Raw genomic sequence first — 17,280 nt, 5'->3', positions numbered from 1 at the left:
TATGATTTATTTATATACAAATGTTAAACTTATATATACTTGTGCGTGGATGAATGTGGGTTGTATGTGGATGTGGATAGGATTGTTTGTGTATGGATGGATGTGGTTTGTGTTTGGATGGATGTAGTTTGTGTTTGGATGGATGTGGATATGAATATGATGAAAATGTATTGTAACAGGTATATTTACAGGTTTATATCAAGAATTTTTTCCTGAATTTTGAAAATAAATGAAACTGGGAAGAAAAAAACTATTACCGACGAAATTTTTCGTTAGTTGTAGTAGGTCCAAAACTTATACCGACGAAATCTTTCGTAGGTAAAAATCAATACAAAAATTTATACCAACGATCTATATGAGATATACCGACGAAAAAATTCGTCGGTAATAGAAGGCTTATGCCGATGAACATACTTGTCGGTAATGTCTTTAATCCACAGTTTTACCGACGAAGATATTTGTCAGTATTTGTCGGTATAAACTGTGTTTACCGACGAAATATATTATTTTTTCCAACCAAAAGTTACATGGTTTGCCGATGATTTTAATTGTCGGTATTTGTTTTATCATTGCTGACGAAGTCATATTTCGTCAGGAAAAGCCTTTAGCCACGGTCTTATTGCAACGATCTTTCTGACGACAGATTTCGTCAATAATAATCATTACCAACGAAAAAAGATAAAATATTTACGAATTATATTGTTGGTAAAAGAGCAATTTCCTGTAGTGCCTGATGCATGTACCCAATAGTACCAACATATATCTGCCACCAATGTAACTTCACAAAGTGAGCCAAAGTTCATATCACTAAGACCTTAAACTTCTCACACTTATTCAAGTCCGAGGATTAGATTTTTCATTGTTAATACATTCCCAAATCTATCTAGTCTGGGCATGACGACTTCTCCTGGTCTAGACACGAAATTGATCCATCAATGAAAGTTCCCAACAAGTCCAACACACCAAGAGCCTATTCCTATGGCACACTCATGTTACAATGTGAGGTAAGGCAATGACAGGCCGACTCATCATTTTGCACTATGATAAATCCCTTCCATTCCAACTTGTCATTGGTCTCTTCTTACAAGATGCCACATTACAAATGAATAGCCATAGGTTCATGTAAGGCAATGACACATGGACTCATCATTTTCATCTTCACAGGTTCTCAAACAGGGTACTGAGATCCATGGCCCACCTCTTCCTTCCACCATGGCCACTGTGTCCAAGTTCAAGTTTCCAAAGATAACAAGATTAGCCCCTCTTTAATACGTACAAATATCACAGACCAAGTTCCATAGACATGCTTATGAAGCAAATGAATGAATCGTGCTAAGATAAAAGGACGAACCCAACTCGAAATTTAGGCCCACTGTCCGGCCAGGCTAAGGGCCAACGATGAATAGCCTAGCCTCACTTGACCCTTAGTCCTAGATGTATATAGTAACCATGTAAGTAATGAATGGAAATTGTAGAATGTAGCATGTAGATACTCTGGCAGAGAGTGGTGGCTGAAACACAAGCACTCATGAATTAATTAAAAATCACTTCTTTTGAATACGAGTAATTCAAATTAGAGTGACCAAATTATAGACCTTGTTTAGGAATACCCAGAAAAAATATACTAGTTTTATTAGCTAATAATATAATTTGTGGATATTTATTGGATAGTAAAAAAAATGAAAAGATCCAAGTTTCCTCTTCTAACCAACAACTGTCCACAAATCAGTGCTTAGCATTGGTTGACCAATCTGATTTTTGGAATGGTGACTTAGAGATAGTAGGTCCGGCAGTTTACTCATTTTCATTTGAATTATTATCTCCCTAGTGTACAATTTCTAAGAGCCTGTGTATCAAGCAGCACACGCATAGAGAATATAAATCTTTTATACAGTTATACACACATCAACGGTCACTTGGTGGTGATTCCATGAAGGACCATCATGTGAGGGCCCCAGCACACCGTAGATATTTGATAGGATAATTCACCTATCAGAGATCCAGACCATTTGTTGGGTAGTGGGCACTCTGAGCATATCATATATATCCTAAGAGTCATTGTAGCAAACTCATCAAGTGAGCCCACATGTTGATAAATGTACCCAGCTTCTATATATATATATATATATATATATATATATATATATTTCTTTTTTATCACTCTAACTTACAGGGCTTTCCCTATCTTACCCTGGCTCAGCCCGACCCTCAAGGGCCAAGGCCTCTTTGGTCTGTTAGGAACAGGACCGTGCTTGGGCTCTGGAATCAGGCCAGGGCCAATCTGGGCCAAAGCCTAGCCCAGCACATTGCCACTCCTGGTCACTATACATTACTCAAGGAGCGAACAATTAATATTTTGCATATATAGTTTGATGAATGGTTTACATAGACTTGGAAATTTCACAGAACTTGAATAGATGGTATCAAATAAAATGTTTGGATTTTCCATGAACCAAGATTTACTCTTGATTTTATTATCTGACCATCAGATTGGTGGAAATTTATTGGACAGTCCAAAATGAAAAATATCCAATGGTCCTATTAATACGTGGACATGTTCCATGGTAATAGTAATGTTGATTGAATAAACTAGATATTACCGGCGTTGATGAGACATACATCGGTGGGCCCCACACAATTTTATGACATGAATAAGCTATATGTATGTCAAGGTAAGCGACGGGACTTGCTACGCCCACTAACACCAGGTAATGACTGGTGGCCAAAGCTCTGTGGGCCCCACCACAATGTATGTGTTTCATCCTTGACGTCCGTCCTCATTTGTGCATCGTTATACAGTGTGATTTAAAACATTACATATATCCAAAAGTCATGTGGACCACATTACAGGGAAGGAAACAGTGTTGATTGAGGGTCGACCTTAGAAAACACCAGTGGGGTCCACATGCAGTTAATATTCTTTGATATCTATTTTATAGCTCCATTTAGGCCTGTATGGCATTCATGAACAGATTTGATGTGAAATTATCTGGTAAAATAATAGGCTTGATGCTATCTATTAATGTGGTGTGGTCCACCTAAGATATATAGCCCTCTAATTTTTGGGACAATGGTGTAAGATGTCATGTCAAAATGGATGAAGGGCGTGGATGAAACATTTTCATAATGGGGTGACGCAGAGAGCACGGACTCCCCTACCACGGAGTTGATGGCAAGACACCAATGCAAGGGAACGAATTGGCTACTCCCCCTGACACCAGTTTCAAAACTAGTGGTCAGTGCTCTTTGGAAACCATTATGTATGTGTTTCATCCTTTCCGTTCATCCATTTTTACATATCATTTTATGGCTTGATCCCAAAAATGAGAGGTATATAAATTTAAGGTGGACCACACCACATGAAAACAATATTGATTGGACAATACATCATTAAAATCCTCCTAAGGCCCATTGTACTATTTATTTGACATCTAATAGGTTGATTAGGTCATACAGCCCCAGATGAAGGGAAAAAACAAAAATGAGCTTGATCCAAAACTTTTATGGCGCCAAAATGTTTTTTAATGGTCGACTCTCATTCAATATTGTTTCCTGTAATGTGGTCCATTTAAGATTGGGATATAACTTATTTTTGTTCTCAGATCGTAAAATGATTTGTTAAAATAGATGGACGACATGGATGAAACACATACATCATGGTGGGTCCAACGAAGCACTGACCAGGGGGAGTAGCCAATCTGTTTCCCCAATGCAATCCGTCCATTGGCGGGAGATGGTTATAACCATCCTTTCCAAGTAATGTTGGCACAGGTAGATGAATCCCATGGATGGCATACAATCCCATGCCGGTCCGAACACAATCACTCCATGCATTCCAATGAGCCGTCCGCTCGTCCAAACACGTCATAGCTGGGCCGCTAGCTGGATATGAAAATCCAGTGGGATTGCATGTCCAACCTAATACAACCCAATCCCATCCAGGCCGCCTGTCCAAACAAGCCCTAAGGTTCTAACATGTTTGGAGCTATTTTTGGGATTGGCCTCAACTTAAAGCCTTTTAAAAAATAAAATATAAAAATAAATTAATTAAACAGACATCTTACACAGTCCATCAATGAAAAACCTTATCTACTTCAATTGATTTTCATGGAATATGTGACATCCAAACATGCCCTGAAGGGCACCTGAAAGCCTAGTCTAGTTTTTAGGCTGAGTTTTCGATACTGCTGCGATACGGTACATGTGGCATGTATGTTCTAGAATAGAAACCATCAAAGCTTTAGATAGGGAAAAAATCAGCACTGTAGATGAGTTCGTACAATACTTTTTTTTTCGCTACCCGAAAATTTATCCTATGATACTCGATTTTTAGGGCACGGATGTTAGTTTTTTTTTATGAAAATAACACTTTCTGTTAGGGTAGAGTACCTGAAAAAAGTATAGGTATTTTTATCTTTTTGGGTTGGTCCGTACGAAGAAAGGTCTACTTTTATGTTTAAGGATAGGGCATGCTTCCAAAATACGATACATTGAATCCTATCCGCTGATTGATAGAAACTTAGTCTCTGGAATTCTGACCGTTGAATATTTCTCTTTTTAAACGTCCAAATCCATCGGTAATTTAGGGTTAACCGTTCGTGTGATTTTCAGCGATGACCTATCTAATGACAGGCCAAAATCTTAGAAGGTTTAGAACAAGGCATGTTATATGCCACGGGTAAATTAAATGCATGCAAGCGTACAGATCATCATACTCCGCCAGTATACAGCTTTTCTCTTTTAAGGGAAATATCAAATATGTAGGCCAACCGCCTCATGGGCAACTGTGTGTGTGAGAGAGAGAGAGGGAGACAGAGGTCCGGCTGCCGTTGCATGTGCAACTAATGACCGCGTGGATATGGAAAGTGCAGCTTCGCATGAGATGGACGGATAACTTTCCAGTACAAGTTAGCATGCGTGCTTAATCCGGACCATTCATTAAGTAGGACTCACTGTTAGTATTACCAGGTCCAGAACTCAAGATCGTCAATTCATCAGGTGGGACACACTTGCACGAGAGAAGTAGACGAACACTCATATTTAATATATTCATATGGGCCATGTTATTAGTTGGCCAGCCTGGTTTTTCATCCGTGGAATGTTTTACAGTGTTAAATACCTGATGAATGGTTGAGATCTTAGAAAAGCATATCATATTGGCACACGCGATGCCAAGACAGCTATCCATTATCCAAGCGAGCAAATCAGCATTCATAGTTTATGATGTGGCCCCCACCCCACGAGCCTGGACACACGAGCCAACACCTATCTTTCTTTTTGGTAAGAGAAAAACTCCAACTGGATAAGGCAACCGAAGATCTATGAGGAGAATCGCGCGCGCGACGGGAAACTAAAAGACACTATTCATCACGCGCGGCAACGTGGCCACACGTGTGCAGGTCCGGTGCCTGTCCACGACATCCCTTGGTCACAAAAATCAAGTTGCTTTTCTTATCAAGTGGACAACACTTACACGTAGAACATGGACCCTTGATCAGTTTCCAGAAGTTACTAAGCACTTGGACAGTCGATTCGATCAATCCGAGCCGTCAACTAGGTCTAACATAGATTCTTCCGGCTGCCATGAAAATCCACATATGGCTTTAGATGATTCAAGCCATCCGTAAGTTGGCTTTCTCTTTTACAGCCTTTTTTATCTTTCTCGTAGCCTTAACGTTTTCCGGTCGTGTTGGAAGCGGATTGGCTGGTGTACCACACACCACTGATGTGGCTGGTGTGTTGACGTCACCAAGTTCTTTGGGGAGGTATGAGTTATATCCAAACCGTACGTACACTTGGTGAGATCGTCTTAACACTTGATCCGGAAAATAAGACAGATCCAAAAATCAAATGGACCACACTGTAAAAAGCAATGGAGGATTGAATGCCTGCCATTGAAACCCTTTTAGGGTCATAGAAATTTTGGATCAATATGATATTTGTTTTTTTGTTCTTCAACCAGGTATTTGTGACCTTATGAACAGATTGTATGGAAAGTAAACGTTATGGTGGGCTTTAAGAATGTTTTAACAGTAAGAATCATTGTCCCACTACTATTTGTGGTGTGGTCCGCTTGAGATATAGAAATTATTCATCAAGATCTAAAATGATCTCGCCAAATGGATGAACGGTGTAAATATGATAAATACATCATTGTGTGGCCCGGCCCATATAATTTTGATCTCCTTTGAACCGTTCGTCCAACTAGAAGAGCTCAAGTACCGTCGGCGCTCGTCCTCGCACGACACGTACCCATACCAGCTAGGTTGCAGGTGTGTGGTACACCAAACACCAGCCAATCCGCTTCCTGGCTAGGATTGTGTCCTTTGCTCAACTGGGTCACGATTAGCTTCCTCATGAAGTGGACCCCACCTGATTATAAACCTTTTACCATTTACTACAAGTTACCGAGCCCGATTGCGTCATGGACCCGCCTAAGACCTACACAGTAGAGGCAGTGGATCTGTGAGGCTTGTCAAACAACTATTTGCCCTAGGTGCTTGAGCGGTTAGATAATAGTGTATAATGTATATCACCTGACCTTAATATTCCTCACACGTGTAGGGTGGAAGTCCGCAAGTGACTTTAATACTCCCTGTATGTCTTGGGTGGAAGTCCGCAAGAGAGTACATTGGGCGAGCATGAAATGACACTCACAACTTACACCATGAATATGAATCCAAGTCATCAAATTGATATCAATCAATGAAGTGTTTTATAAGGTCAACCGTGACATATGAATTTTATCTAGGTAGTCCATCCATTTCCTAAATCATTTTCTGGTATGAGCCCAAAATTAATGTATAACCAAGGCTTAAGTGGACCACACATTTGAGATTGAAGGCCCAACGTTAAAAACTCCTTGGAGCCACGGAAGTTTCGATCAAGTTCATATTTGTGTTTTCCCTTTGTCGAGGTCTATGTGACCTTATGAATAGGTGGGATGGGAAAGAAATGCAGTGGACCTTAGGAAGGACATTTTTTTTTTAAAATTAACACAGCTGGCACTCAAACCGAACACACCCACCCACTCACACCATAGTGGGAATTCACCACAGTGGATACTTGAACCTATGACCTCATGTTGAAACTCTTGTGAGTCAACCACCGAGGAGTGTTCAACAGTGAGGTATCACCACCTCTTCCCATCGTGTAGACTATTTGACCATGATGTTTGTTTACCATCCAACCTGCTCATAAGGTCACACAAATCTAATTGAAGGAAAGATGCAAATATTAGCTTGATCAAAACTTTTATAGCTCCCAAGAAGTTTTTAATAGATGGCATTGAATCCTCACAGTGCAGTCCACTTGACCCTTGGATCTACCTCGTTTTTAGGTCATAGTTGGAGTTGTACATGACTCGAGATAGCTATGTCAGATAGCTCGACTTGACTTGGAAAAGCTCGACTCGCCTCAGCTTAAAACTAGATTCAGATTAAGTCAAGCTGGTTTTTGGAGCTCGAAAAAAATTTCGAGTCGAGTTTGAGTTTGCCCGATCTCGACTCGACTCGGCTCAAACCCCAACTTGAATCGACTTGAATCGACTCGGATCTCGGCCATTTTGATCGTTATGTTAATTGTCGAGTATTTGATGAAATGTCTCAATGAAGTATTGTTTCTTGTACTGCCCTCATATAAGGGTATTCTTGAAATGGCCATCCAAGGGAAGACTGAAGAAACAAATTCCCATATATTAAAATAATAAAATTAAAAAAAAACTTTATATTGTAAACATACCATCATATCTTGATCTTGATGTTGCTCGCTAAGTATTTGATGAAATGCTCACAAAGATACGTTATAAATTTGCATTCGAAGCGTTGGAGATTGAACATGCAGTCTATGTTTGAAAAAATGTCCTATACTGAATATTTGTAGGAACCGGCCATTCTCTGATTGCCTTCACCTTTTCCTCATCCACCCGAATGCCCGTGGATGTGACAACAAAACCCAGGAATAGTTTATCAATCATGAAGCCGCACTTTTTTAAATTGAGATGGAAATTTTATAAGATAGCTAATAGATAAAGGACCTTCTTAAGGTGTTCCATATGGGTGGTTTGGTCTTGAGTTCACTGCAACACAGGTGGAGAGTGCAATCTACGAATTCAAACTGCCAACTACGTCTATACGTATACTTTGTTTAAGCCAGAGTAGTAAGAAGATGTGGCCTTCCAGTCACTTCCTTAAATGATTTTTTTTTTCACACAGGTGGCCCACCTTCTATTAGGTCGATCCTGATTTTCAGTCCACTGAGCATATGACACCAGGTTGGCTTGATGAATGGCCTCGATCTAGATATTGCATGCGAGATTGGGTCATGATAGCATGGCAAGGAAATTAACGACATAAGAGAGAGAGGCTTCGAAGAAATCCTTTAGCCAAATGTTAGAAATTGTAAAACAATCTCTTGAAATCTTCTTCCAAAGTAAATAGAAATCAAAACCAAATAAATTATATTTCAAACCATCGTCATAATCCATTGCATCTACACAGTAGAGCCTTATACAAGCTTAAAGAAAATTAAGAAGCCTTAATAACAAATAATGGGCCTTATGAAAATAGGTCATAACTCACTTAAAACGGCCACAATTTTTCATATCTTGGGCTCATTTAAAAGTTGATTGTGTTGTTAGATGTCTTTAATCTGTCTACAATTAATGCATAAGTCTGTTCTGTTTCCTTTGATTCTTCCACGAAGTCCCGTATGGTTAAGAGAAAACGGCCCTCCACTTTAGAAGTTTCAGTTGGTCTTTCCTTGCTGGACAATTTTTGGGTTCAAATCGATCTAATCGAAGGTGGCTTCGATCTCATTGATGGGTCATTGATGGTATTCGATATGATTGAAGCTCTCATCGACCGACTTGTACAGCTTTGTGGAATTATGGGTTTTGTTTCCTAATTCGGTTTTAATCATTTTTAAGGGTTTGTTGCACCGTCGATTACCTTTGTTTATTTTCTTGATCCAAGATTGTATATGGAGAGGGTATGTTAGGCTGTTTAGGATCAATTGCAATTTTTCCACCATGACCTTGGAGACGATGTTCTCGCTACTCCCACTATCAATGATCACGTCGCAAACCTTTCGATTCACCGTACACCTAGTGCGTAAGATATGCCACTGTGGATGCACTTCTTTTCTTAGCGCATATAATAGCTGCCTCACGACGAGCAACTCGTCGTGATCTTATTGAGCCCAACTTGAATCATTCGCCTCGTCCTCGGTGGTATGCTCCTGCTCTTCGACATCTGGATCTTCATAGGAGTTATCAACACTACCATCATTAATGGTGACATTCGCCACTTTTCGCTGGGGACAAATATTTGATAGGTTACCCCGTTAGACACAACGATAGCAGTTGTCGGGCGAGAGAGAGTTACGTTACCTAAATCATGACCCAATTTCGACTAATGAAATAATTAAATAAGACTTATGAAAGTGATGACTACGCTATTGATCCAATATAATTTACAATGTAAGTTGAACATTTATCATTTTAAATTGATCAACATATCATTGATTTTCTTTCCATCATCAATGAAGACAAATTAAACAGTTGGATTATTTAGATCTTACATCAACCAGCTTATGTGGCAATTTGATTGCATCAATTGTGGTACCAAACCGAATTGAAATCAACCAAGTTGGAGTTTATTCAGGCAAGCCATGGAGAGAGAGAGTGAATTCTAGTTTGGATTTTGCTGATAAAAATACAGTAATGGGAGGAAAAAAGATGCTACTCTTGTTGAAAAAAAAAAAAATAATTCCACATGGAAGCGCAATTAGGTGTAAGCGCCTTTTCAAGGAAGGTGGGTGAATACCCATGTGGAAATAAGGGATCACGTGCTCCTTACTATAGTAGTGTTATCATCAAGCCTTGAGTTCGTATAATTCCGCGTCATGCTTGGTAGTGCTTATGTGTTCACGTTAATAGACAGGACGTTCCTTGATCATCCACCATTCATTAGTAGTGGGCCAGAATCCTATGCACATTTAGAAGATGATTCTGCCACTTTTAACTAGGTGGGTGGAAAATGCAGGGGGCGATCGTGACCATTGTTCGATGATGAAGATGGGAGAATTTATTTTTTATTTCTTTCGTGACTCACAATCTCGTGTGTCAATTGGAACGTGCGATCTTTTGTGTAATAATAATGTCGGAAAGGTGGATGCCGTCTCAGATCAGGCATGCATTTTTAAGTGCAATACCTCAAAATCCACTGGCAGAGCATGTGGAAACAAGGTAATATGTGTGGAAAAATGGAGCTACTCATCAGGTTTTACCCCCACCAGTTGGATATGATATGATGGGGACATCAGGTGAACCAAACATAAAACAGATGAACGGCTAAGATGCACAGCAAATGTGCCCTAAATTCTATTCAAACATGGTGCCCATGATGGTCAGATGGCCTGTTAGTTTAGACATGGTTGCAACTACACCGGGGTTTAAAAGCTCAACTGGATTTGACTCGACTTGGCTCAGGTCGAGTGGCATAACTCAGTTGATTTTATTTTTTCTATTTTTATTTTTTTTTCTTTTTGGTTTATTCAAAATCATTAAATACATAGAATATAATAAATCATGAATGTTGTAGAGTTGGAGTGACTGAGTTTAAGTTTTCATTTTTGTTTTTTCTGACTCTATTTTCATTTTTTCACTGACAGGTGGGAGCATACCACTTGTAATTTATTCAAATAGAGATAAAACCATTATGCTCGAAATGAGATAGCCATGACCAACTAGCCCCTCTGATTCAAATACCTAAGCCAAGCAAGCTGTGAGGAAAGAAAGCAGAAAATAGAAATAAATTCTAATAAATTCGAAATTGATTGATGAATTATTAAAATCGAGTTTACAACCCTTTAAATAAGGGTATCAAGCAATGGGAAAGAAATCATAATCAAACTACAACTCAAACTCCTAGAATCCGCGACTTACTATAAATAGTAAACTTACTATTTATAGACGGTCTGATGTCTACTAGTGCAAGTTTTCGGCCAATTATGGTAAGTGTCCTATGTGGTTTAACCACGTTCTTCTCCTAATTATTCTAATCACTTTTTTTTTTCTACAACACTCCTAAAGCCCAACGGATGAAGAGTTACAATCAAACTAAAACTTACTATTTATAGTAAAAACGAAATTAAAACAGGAAAACGACCGTCAATCAAGGGGTTTTTCGCAATTCCGGGCGGCGCAACCCGGCGTAGCTGGGTTGGTTGGCTAAAGTAGCTCGTTCTACCCCAAAATCATATATTTTACGTCGATAACTCATTCCGGATTCTTTGCGAGATACGCCTCTTGAACTCTTAGCATGCATCACTTGCCATTCCTTAGGACAATCCTATAAATAAATAAACAAATAAATAAATAATAATAATAATAAACATCTACAATTTAACAGTACTAGTGACAGCACAATAAACACAACTTCAATGGATTAGAAGCAAATTGAGAAAAATACCCAAATCACAAGAGAAACTGAAAGAGATGAGAGCAGCTGCACCTATATGCTTATATTAAATCATCTGCCAAAGAGCAAGGAGGATTTTCTTCTGCTTCTTTTTTTCTTTCTTATTTTATTTTTTAGTTTCGACATTTTCCTCTGATAAAATCTGGCCGAGTTGAGGCATGTAGAGATCAACAGATAAGCAGGTCCAATCCCACCTTCCTAGTCTACACGACTGAGTGCAGTTATCACTTCCCGGATGTCCCACGTGAGGACCTCCAGGAAGGTACACTGCACCACTAGGATCCATCGATCATGCCAGCATATATAGGTATTTAAAAAGCAACTTTCCACTTGCATTGGTACACAGAAACATGTGTGATAAAACATTATTCTTTACTATTACAAAAGCTACTTGGCTGCATCTATACACATTATTCCAAAGATCCCAACAGAACAATAACCAGTATTTTATGTACAAAGATGGTAATCCACTGACATACACTTATATAAATTGCTGGGAAATCCCATGGAAAGTCCATGTGAGCCATCTGATCAGATGGCATGGTATACTTCATGTGATCCATATCTTGTAATCCCTACAGTTTTTATGGTATCAGAATCCCTTTGCTTTCAATCGAAATATCTATGTTCTTTACATGTATCAAGCTTACATACATATGAAGTATACCAAGTTCAGGAAATGCTAAGATCTCACTCGGTGAACCCTAACAGGTAGACCCCCACTCAATGAAGCAGTAAGCCCAGGTGCGAACTTGGGCCTGTAATACGGGTCGGACACATCAATCTTGAACATGCGAACGACAGCAACTGCGACGCTCTTCATCTCCATGATCGCCATCTCCTTCCCTAGGCAAACCCGCAGGCCTGCCTGGAAGACCGGGTACTTGAATGGGCTAGCTGGAGTGAAGATTCCATTCTTCAACCACCGCTCCGGGTTGAACTCGAGGCAATCGCTTCCCCACACCTCTTCCATCCTCCCCATTGCATATGGATGGTATGTAACCCTAGTTCCCTTAGCCACAAAGGTGCCGTCTGGGAGAACGTCGTCGTCGACAGCATACTTAGAGTCGAATTGCACTGGTGGGTATAATCTCATGCTCTCATATAAAGCAGCATGGAGGTAGTGCATCTCTTTTAGCTGCTCAAAGATTGGGACTTCTTCATCTTTCAACTTGGTCTGAGCTATTTCATCTCGAACCTTACTTTCAATGTCGGGGTGTTTAGACAGCAACCAAAAGAAGCTGGTAAGACCAGATGCTACCGTGTCGCGGCCGGCTAGAAGGAAGCTGATGACTATATCTCTTAGGTAGTTATCATCGCTTTCGGTAGCCATGAATCTAGAGAGAAGGTCATGCTGGCCTAAATATCCCATCTTCCTCCTCTGTCTAATAATTTCCTTCGCGAACGTATTGACCAATGTCACGGCTTCCTTGAGCTTCTTCTCAGAGCCCAAGTTCAACAGCCGCTTGATTTTCCAAATAATCGGAGACGCCATAGTAGCCCGCCTTGCCGATAACCTCGAAGCGAGGTCGAAGGCCACAGCAAACTCCGACATGGGAAGTGAGAGCTCCAGACACCCAGGATCAAGCCCAAACGAGATTTTGCATATGTTGTCAAACGCAAACCTTCGGAAAACATCCTGCAAATCCAAGACAACGCCGTCTCTATCGGCAACAGATGCCAAAAGGGGAAGGAGTCGGTTGCTGATCTCGTTGCTGACAATCTGAAAGGCATAAGACCTAACAGACACACTCCCAAGCTCTAAGCTCGCCATCTTCCTCTGGAACCTCCATGGATCACCGTCGACATTGAAAATACCGTTGCCAAGGAGGTCTTTGAGGATCGTCGAGAAGGCCTTCCCTTTCGGGTAGTTCTCGAACCCCGTCTTGAGTATGTGCTCAACGTTCTCTGGACTGGCTGTGACAGTATTTCCGAGTATATGTATATGGATAGTCTTCGTAGGAGATTTTCGGAGTAGGTGTGTATACCAATCACATAAATTACCGAACTGGCTCGTCCAGCTCGATGTTAGGAAGGTATGGCATACGTCGCAGTTGCACCAGGGTCGAACCCTGAGAAGGAGGAGTAGAAGAGAGAGAAAAATGAAAATGATGGTAAAAGAGAAGAAAAGGAAAGAGAAGGAGGATTGAAGAGAGTGTAGCAACCAAGAAGCTTCTCCCTCCATGGATGAATACAGGTAAGGTGGAAGATAGACGTGGTGGGCATTTTATAACACTAGCTTTGCCAATATCTCTTCCACCTCCTCCCACTCACTTCCACACGCAGTCCCTCATGCCAGCTTGGCATGCCTTTAGAACATCCAAACCATGCATTGAGTGGCCCACATATTTTAAAATTACTAATACACTAATAAGGTCATTTAGATCATATGATGGATTACTCGATCATAAATGTGATGAAATGATAGAAAAAAAGTTTATTGATGTTCTACTTTTGATTTTCATGTGGGGTCCACCTGAAGTATTTGAAATGATCATTACCAGATTGGGCCTTACCTTTTTCACGGTTCAGATGTGTTACTAAGATGGAAGTTTGGCAGGTGGGGGAGTGGGTAGTGGTGCATGTGGAGAGGTGTAATGTCGATTGGTGTTATATCTTTCTTTCCACCTAATGCAGTAGACAGCCACATAAAAAAAGCATGGATAACGCGTGCGCTAAAAAGCCCAAGAAAAGTCAGGCGTTAGACGCATATCTAGACGTCATGTATTAGGCACGTGCTCTTAAGTGATTTCTGATACGTGGCCTGAATCTTCACGCGGTGTATACACGCCTTCGATTCTGGCGACTGCGGCCCGTGGTTTAGTAATCCAGACCGTTGGCCTGTTAAGAAAATGTGATCTGAAAAACAGATGTTAGGAACTTTCTCAGTGAATGTTTTATCCCTCATACTAACCGCTTATCAGGAGGCCAATAATCCAGAGTTTAAAATTCCCTATTAAGTAGATGTCCTAGGCATAGCCTCGTCACGGTGGGACACACCAGATAAACGGAAACCATGGGACCCACTTGTCAGCACTGGAAATCCATTATTTGCAAATGGGTCACATGTGATAGAATTCTGATGTAGAGCGGGTCACGGACATGGACAAGAAAAGGCCCGTTAGTGAGCGGAAGTGATCCGGACTGTTGGGACCTTAAATCCGACATATCTCATAATTTGGAACGAGTTATTCGATATATCATATATGATTTTAGGGCAGAACGAGCTACTTTAGCGAACCAATCTTGCTATGCCGAATTTGCAAAATGCCACTAGATCGACAGTCGAAATCCCATTTTAATTTATTTTTTACTATTTATAAAAAGTTTTAGTTTGATTATAACTCTTCATCCGTTAGGCTTTAGCAAAAGTGCTTAAAATAATTAGGAGAACATCATAGTTCGGACAAACAGGACACTTAATATTTTTTGCCAAAAACCTTACGCACTAGTGGAAATCACGACCATCTACTATTTATAGTAAGTCACGATTTCTAGGAATTTAAGTTGTAGCTTGACTTCGAAACTTCTCTCATGACTTAGTATCCCTATTTAAAAGGTTGTGAACTCATTTATTTCATTCATCAATCAAATTACGAATTTTATAGAATTTATTTTTTATTTTCCTTGTTTTCTCTTTGTGAAGACGAGGAGTTTCTATGAGGAGTCAAGAGAAGTTCAGTGGATTCAGGGTAGTTATCCTTAAGGAAGATGATGATCGACCTCATCATGTTCATCCCTACATCAATTACTTATGTAGAGCAAGTCGTGGACAATTTCATGGCCAAGATGGACTAGAAAAGGCTCAATCGCAAGTAGAAGTGATCCAGACCGTCAGGACTTTAAGTCAGGTGTATCACAATCCAGACCGTCTAACATCTGATGACAATCTGTGTATAAGTAGCATGAAAATACCATGACCATCTGTATGTAAGTAGCATGAAAATACCAATGGTGGGCTACCTACTGACGAGGTATTTCAGCCAATATAAATATCAAGTGGGGCCCACTTGAATTACCCAGACCCAATCTGGGGGAGTGGATAAGGTGATACCCGGGTAACACCTTAATGGGTGTTATCCTGACCGTGGGGCCCATCTTGATGATATTGTATATCCATGTCAACCGTCCATCTGTATCTCCAGCCCATTTTAAGATGTGGTCTCAAAAATCAAGCAGATTCAAATCTAAGGTGGACCACACCAAAGGAAATAGTGATGTTTGAGTGCTTCACCATTAAAATTTTCAAGGGACATCATAAAGTTTTAATAATGTTTATTTGCCACCAAATCTCTTGATAATATCAAGAAGACCTGCTTGTAGGTACCACACAAAGTTTTTACTAGTAATTTATCACTGTTACTGGTGGTGAGGTCTACCTGAGAATTGGATCTTCTTAAGGTGTTAATAGGGTAACTGCTAGTCCGCTTCTCAATCTGGTGCTCACGTTCGGGTACGTGCAGAGACTAGTCATCCACAGGACTGAGTGTTTTTTTTTTTTTTATTGTCTATCCTTTTTGGAGTGCCGATCAACAGTTGTACGTACGCGGAAATTTAGTCTTGTCGCTTGTCACTGGTCCATGTTATCACTGACTTTGCTCACGAAACGCACCCATTTTCTTCCTCCCCATAGATTGCGTGTTAGAAAACATAATTTTAACATGTGAAATTTCTCTACCCCACCATAATTTGTGTTCAATCCACACTATCCATCAATCTTTCCCAATCATTTTAGAGAATGAGCCTAAAAAATGAGGCACATCTAAAGCTCAAATGTACCACACAATAGACAGCAGTGGGGATTGAACAACTACTATTGAAATCTTTTTAAGGTTAAGTATAAGGCCTATTTGCCATCTAACTTCTTTGTAATGCCACCCATCTAATTAAGTATTTGCCTGTGTCTCGTGCCTTAAAAAGATATGTAAAAATGGATGGATGGATGAACGATGTGGATATGATGTACATCATGATATGGGGCCACGAAAGTTTCACATGTCAACTCTTCCCATTTTTCAAGCAACAAAATTTGTTGACCTATGAGATTTATGTAAACCCCTACTATGATGTATTTCTTAGTTCCACAATATTCATTTTATTTTTTTTTTCATATCATTCTAGGATATGAGACCATAAACAAGTTAGATTCATAGCCTAAGTGCACCAAACCACATCAAACATTAGGAATTGGGTGCCTACTGCTCAAAACTTTTTAGGGTCACAGAAGGTTCTCATCAAACTGATGTTTGGGTACTGTTCATTCCGTTTAAGTCTATGTGAGCTTATGAATAGATTAGATGACAAATAAACCCCATGGTTTACCCTCATAAAGTTTCAATGATAGTTCATTCAATCCCCCACAACTTTAAGTGGCATGGTTCAATTGATATGTGAATGTGCTTCATTTTTTGGCTCAAGATCCAGAATGATATGAAAAAAAATTGATGGAAGTTGTGGATCTAACACATAAATCATAGTGGGCCAGAGAAGATCCACGCGTTAAAAGTTTTGTAGTGTAGTAGGTAGTTTGCTCGGTAGAGAAAATTCAATGAGCTCATATCGTCAACAATGTCATGTACTAATAAGTAGCGATGTCAGGATTTCCTGCTCGTGACACAAGGCACATGGATCTACTTGACCCTGGGTTTACCTGGAAAGCATTAGCTGAAGTTTCTGCACTGGAAACATAGGTGGGGTCCATTGTGATGTTTGTAAGAAATCTACCCTGTTCATCTGTTTTTTAAGATCATTTTAGAACGTGAGGCGAAAAAAAAAATAAAAATGAGCTGGATCTAAGACT

General features: G+C 39.9%; 1 protein-coding gene across 1 annotated transcript; it reads right to left on the bottom strand.

The window, feature by feature from the left end:
* Positions 1–11,833: 11,833 nt before the first annotated feature.
* LOC131235108 (cytochrome P450 94C1-like) lies at positions 11,834–13,691 on the bottom strand. Its single transcript, XM_058232236.1, has one exon. The coding sequence runs from the start codon at positions 13,663–13,665 to the stop codon at positions 12,163–12,165; it is 1,503 nt and encodes a 500-aa protein (XP_058088219.1). The 5' UTR covers positions 13,666–13,691; the 3' UTR covers positions 11,834–12,162.
* Between the last annotated feature and the right edge of the window lie 3,589 nt (positions 13,692–17,280).

The sequence above is a fragment of the Magnolia sinica genome, chromosome 19, assembly GCF_029962835.1.
Source record: "Magnolia sinica isolate HGM2019 chromosome 19, MsV1, whole genome shotgun sequence".
NCBI classification, from domain to species: Eukaryota; Viridiplantae; Streptophyta; class Magnoliopsida; order Magnoliales; family Magnoliaceae; genus Magnolia; species Magnolia sinica.
Note: the sequence above shows the minus strand (reverse complement) of the source record. Positions and strands in the feature narration are given on the sequence as shown.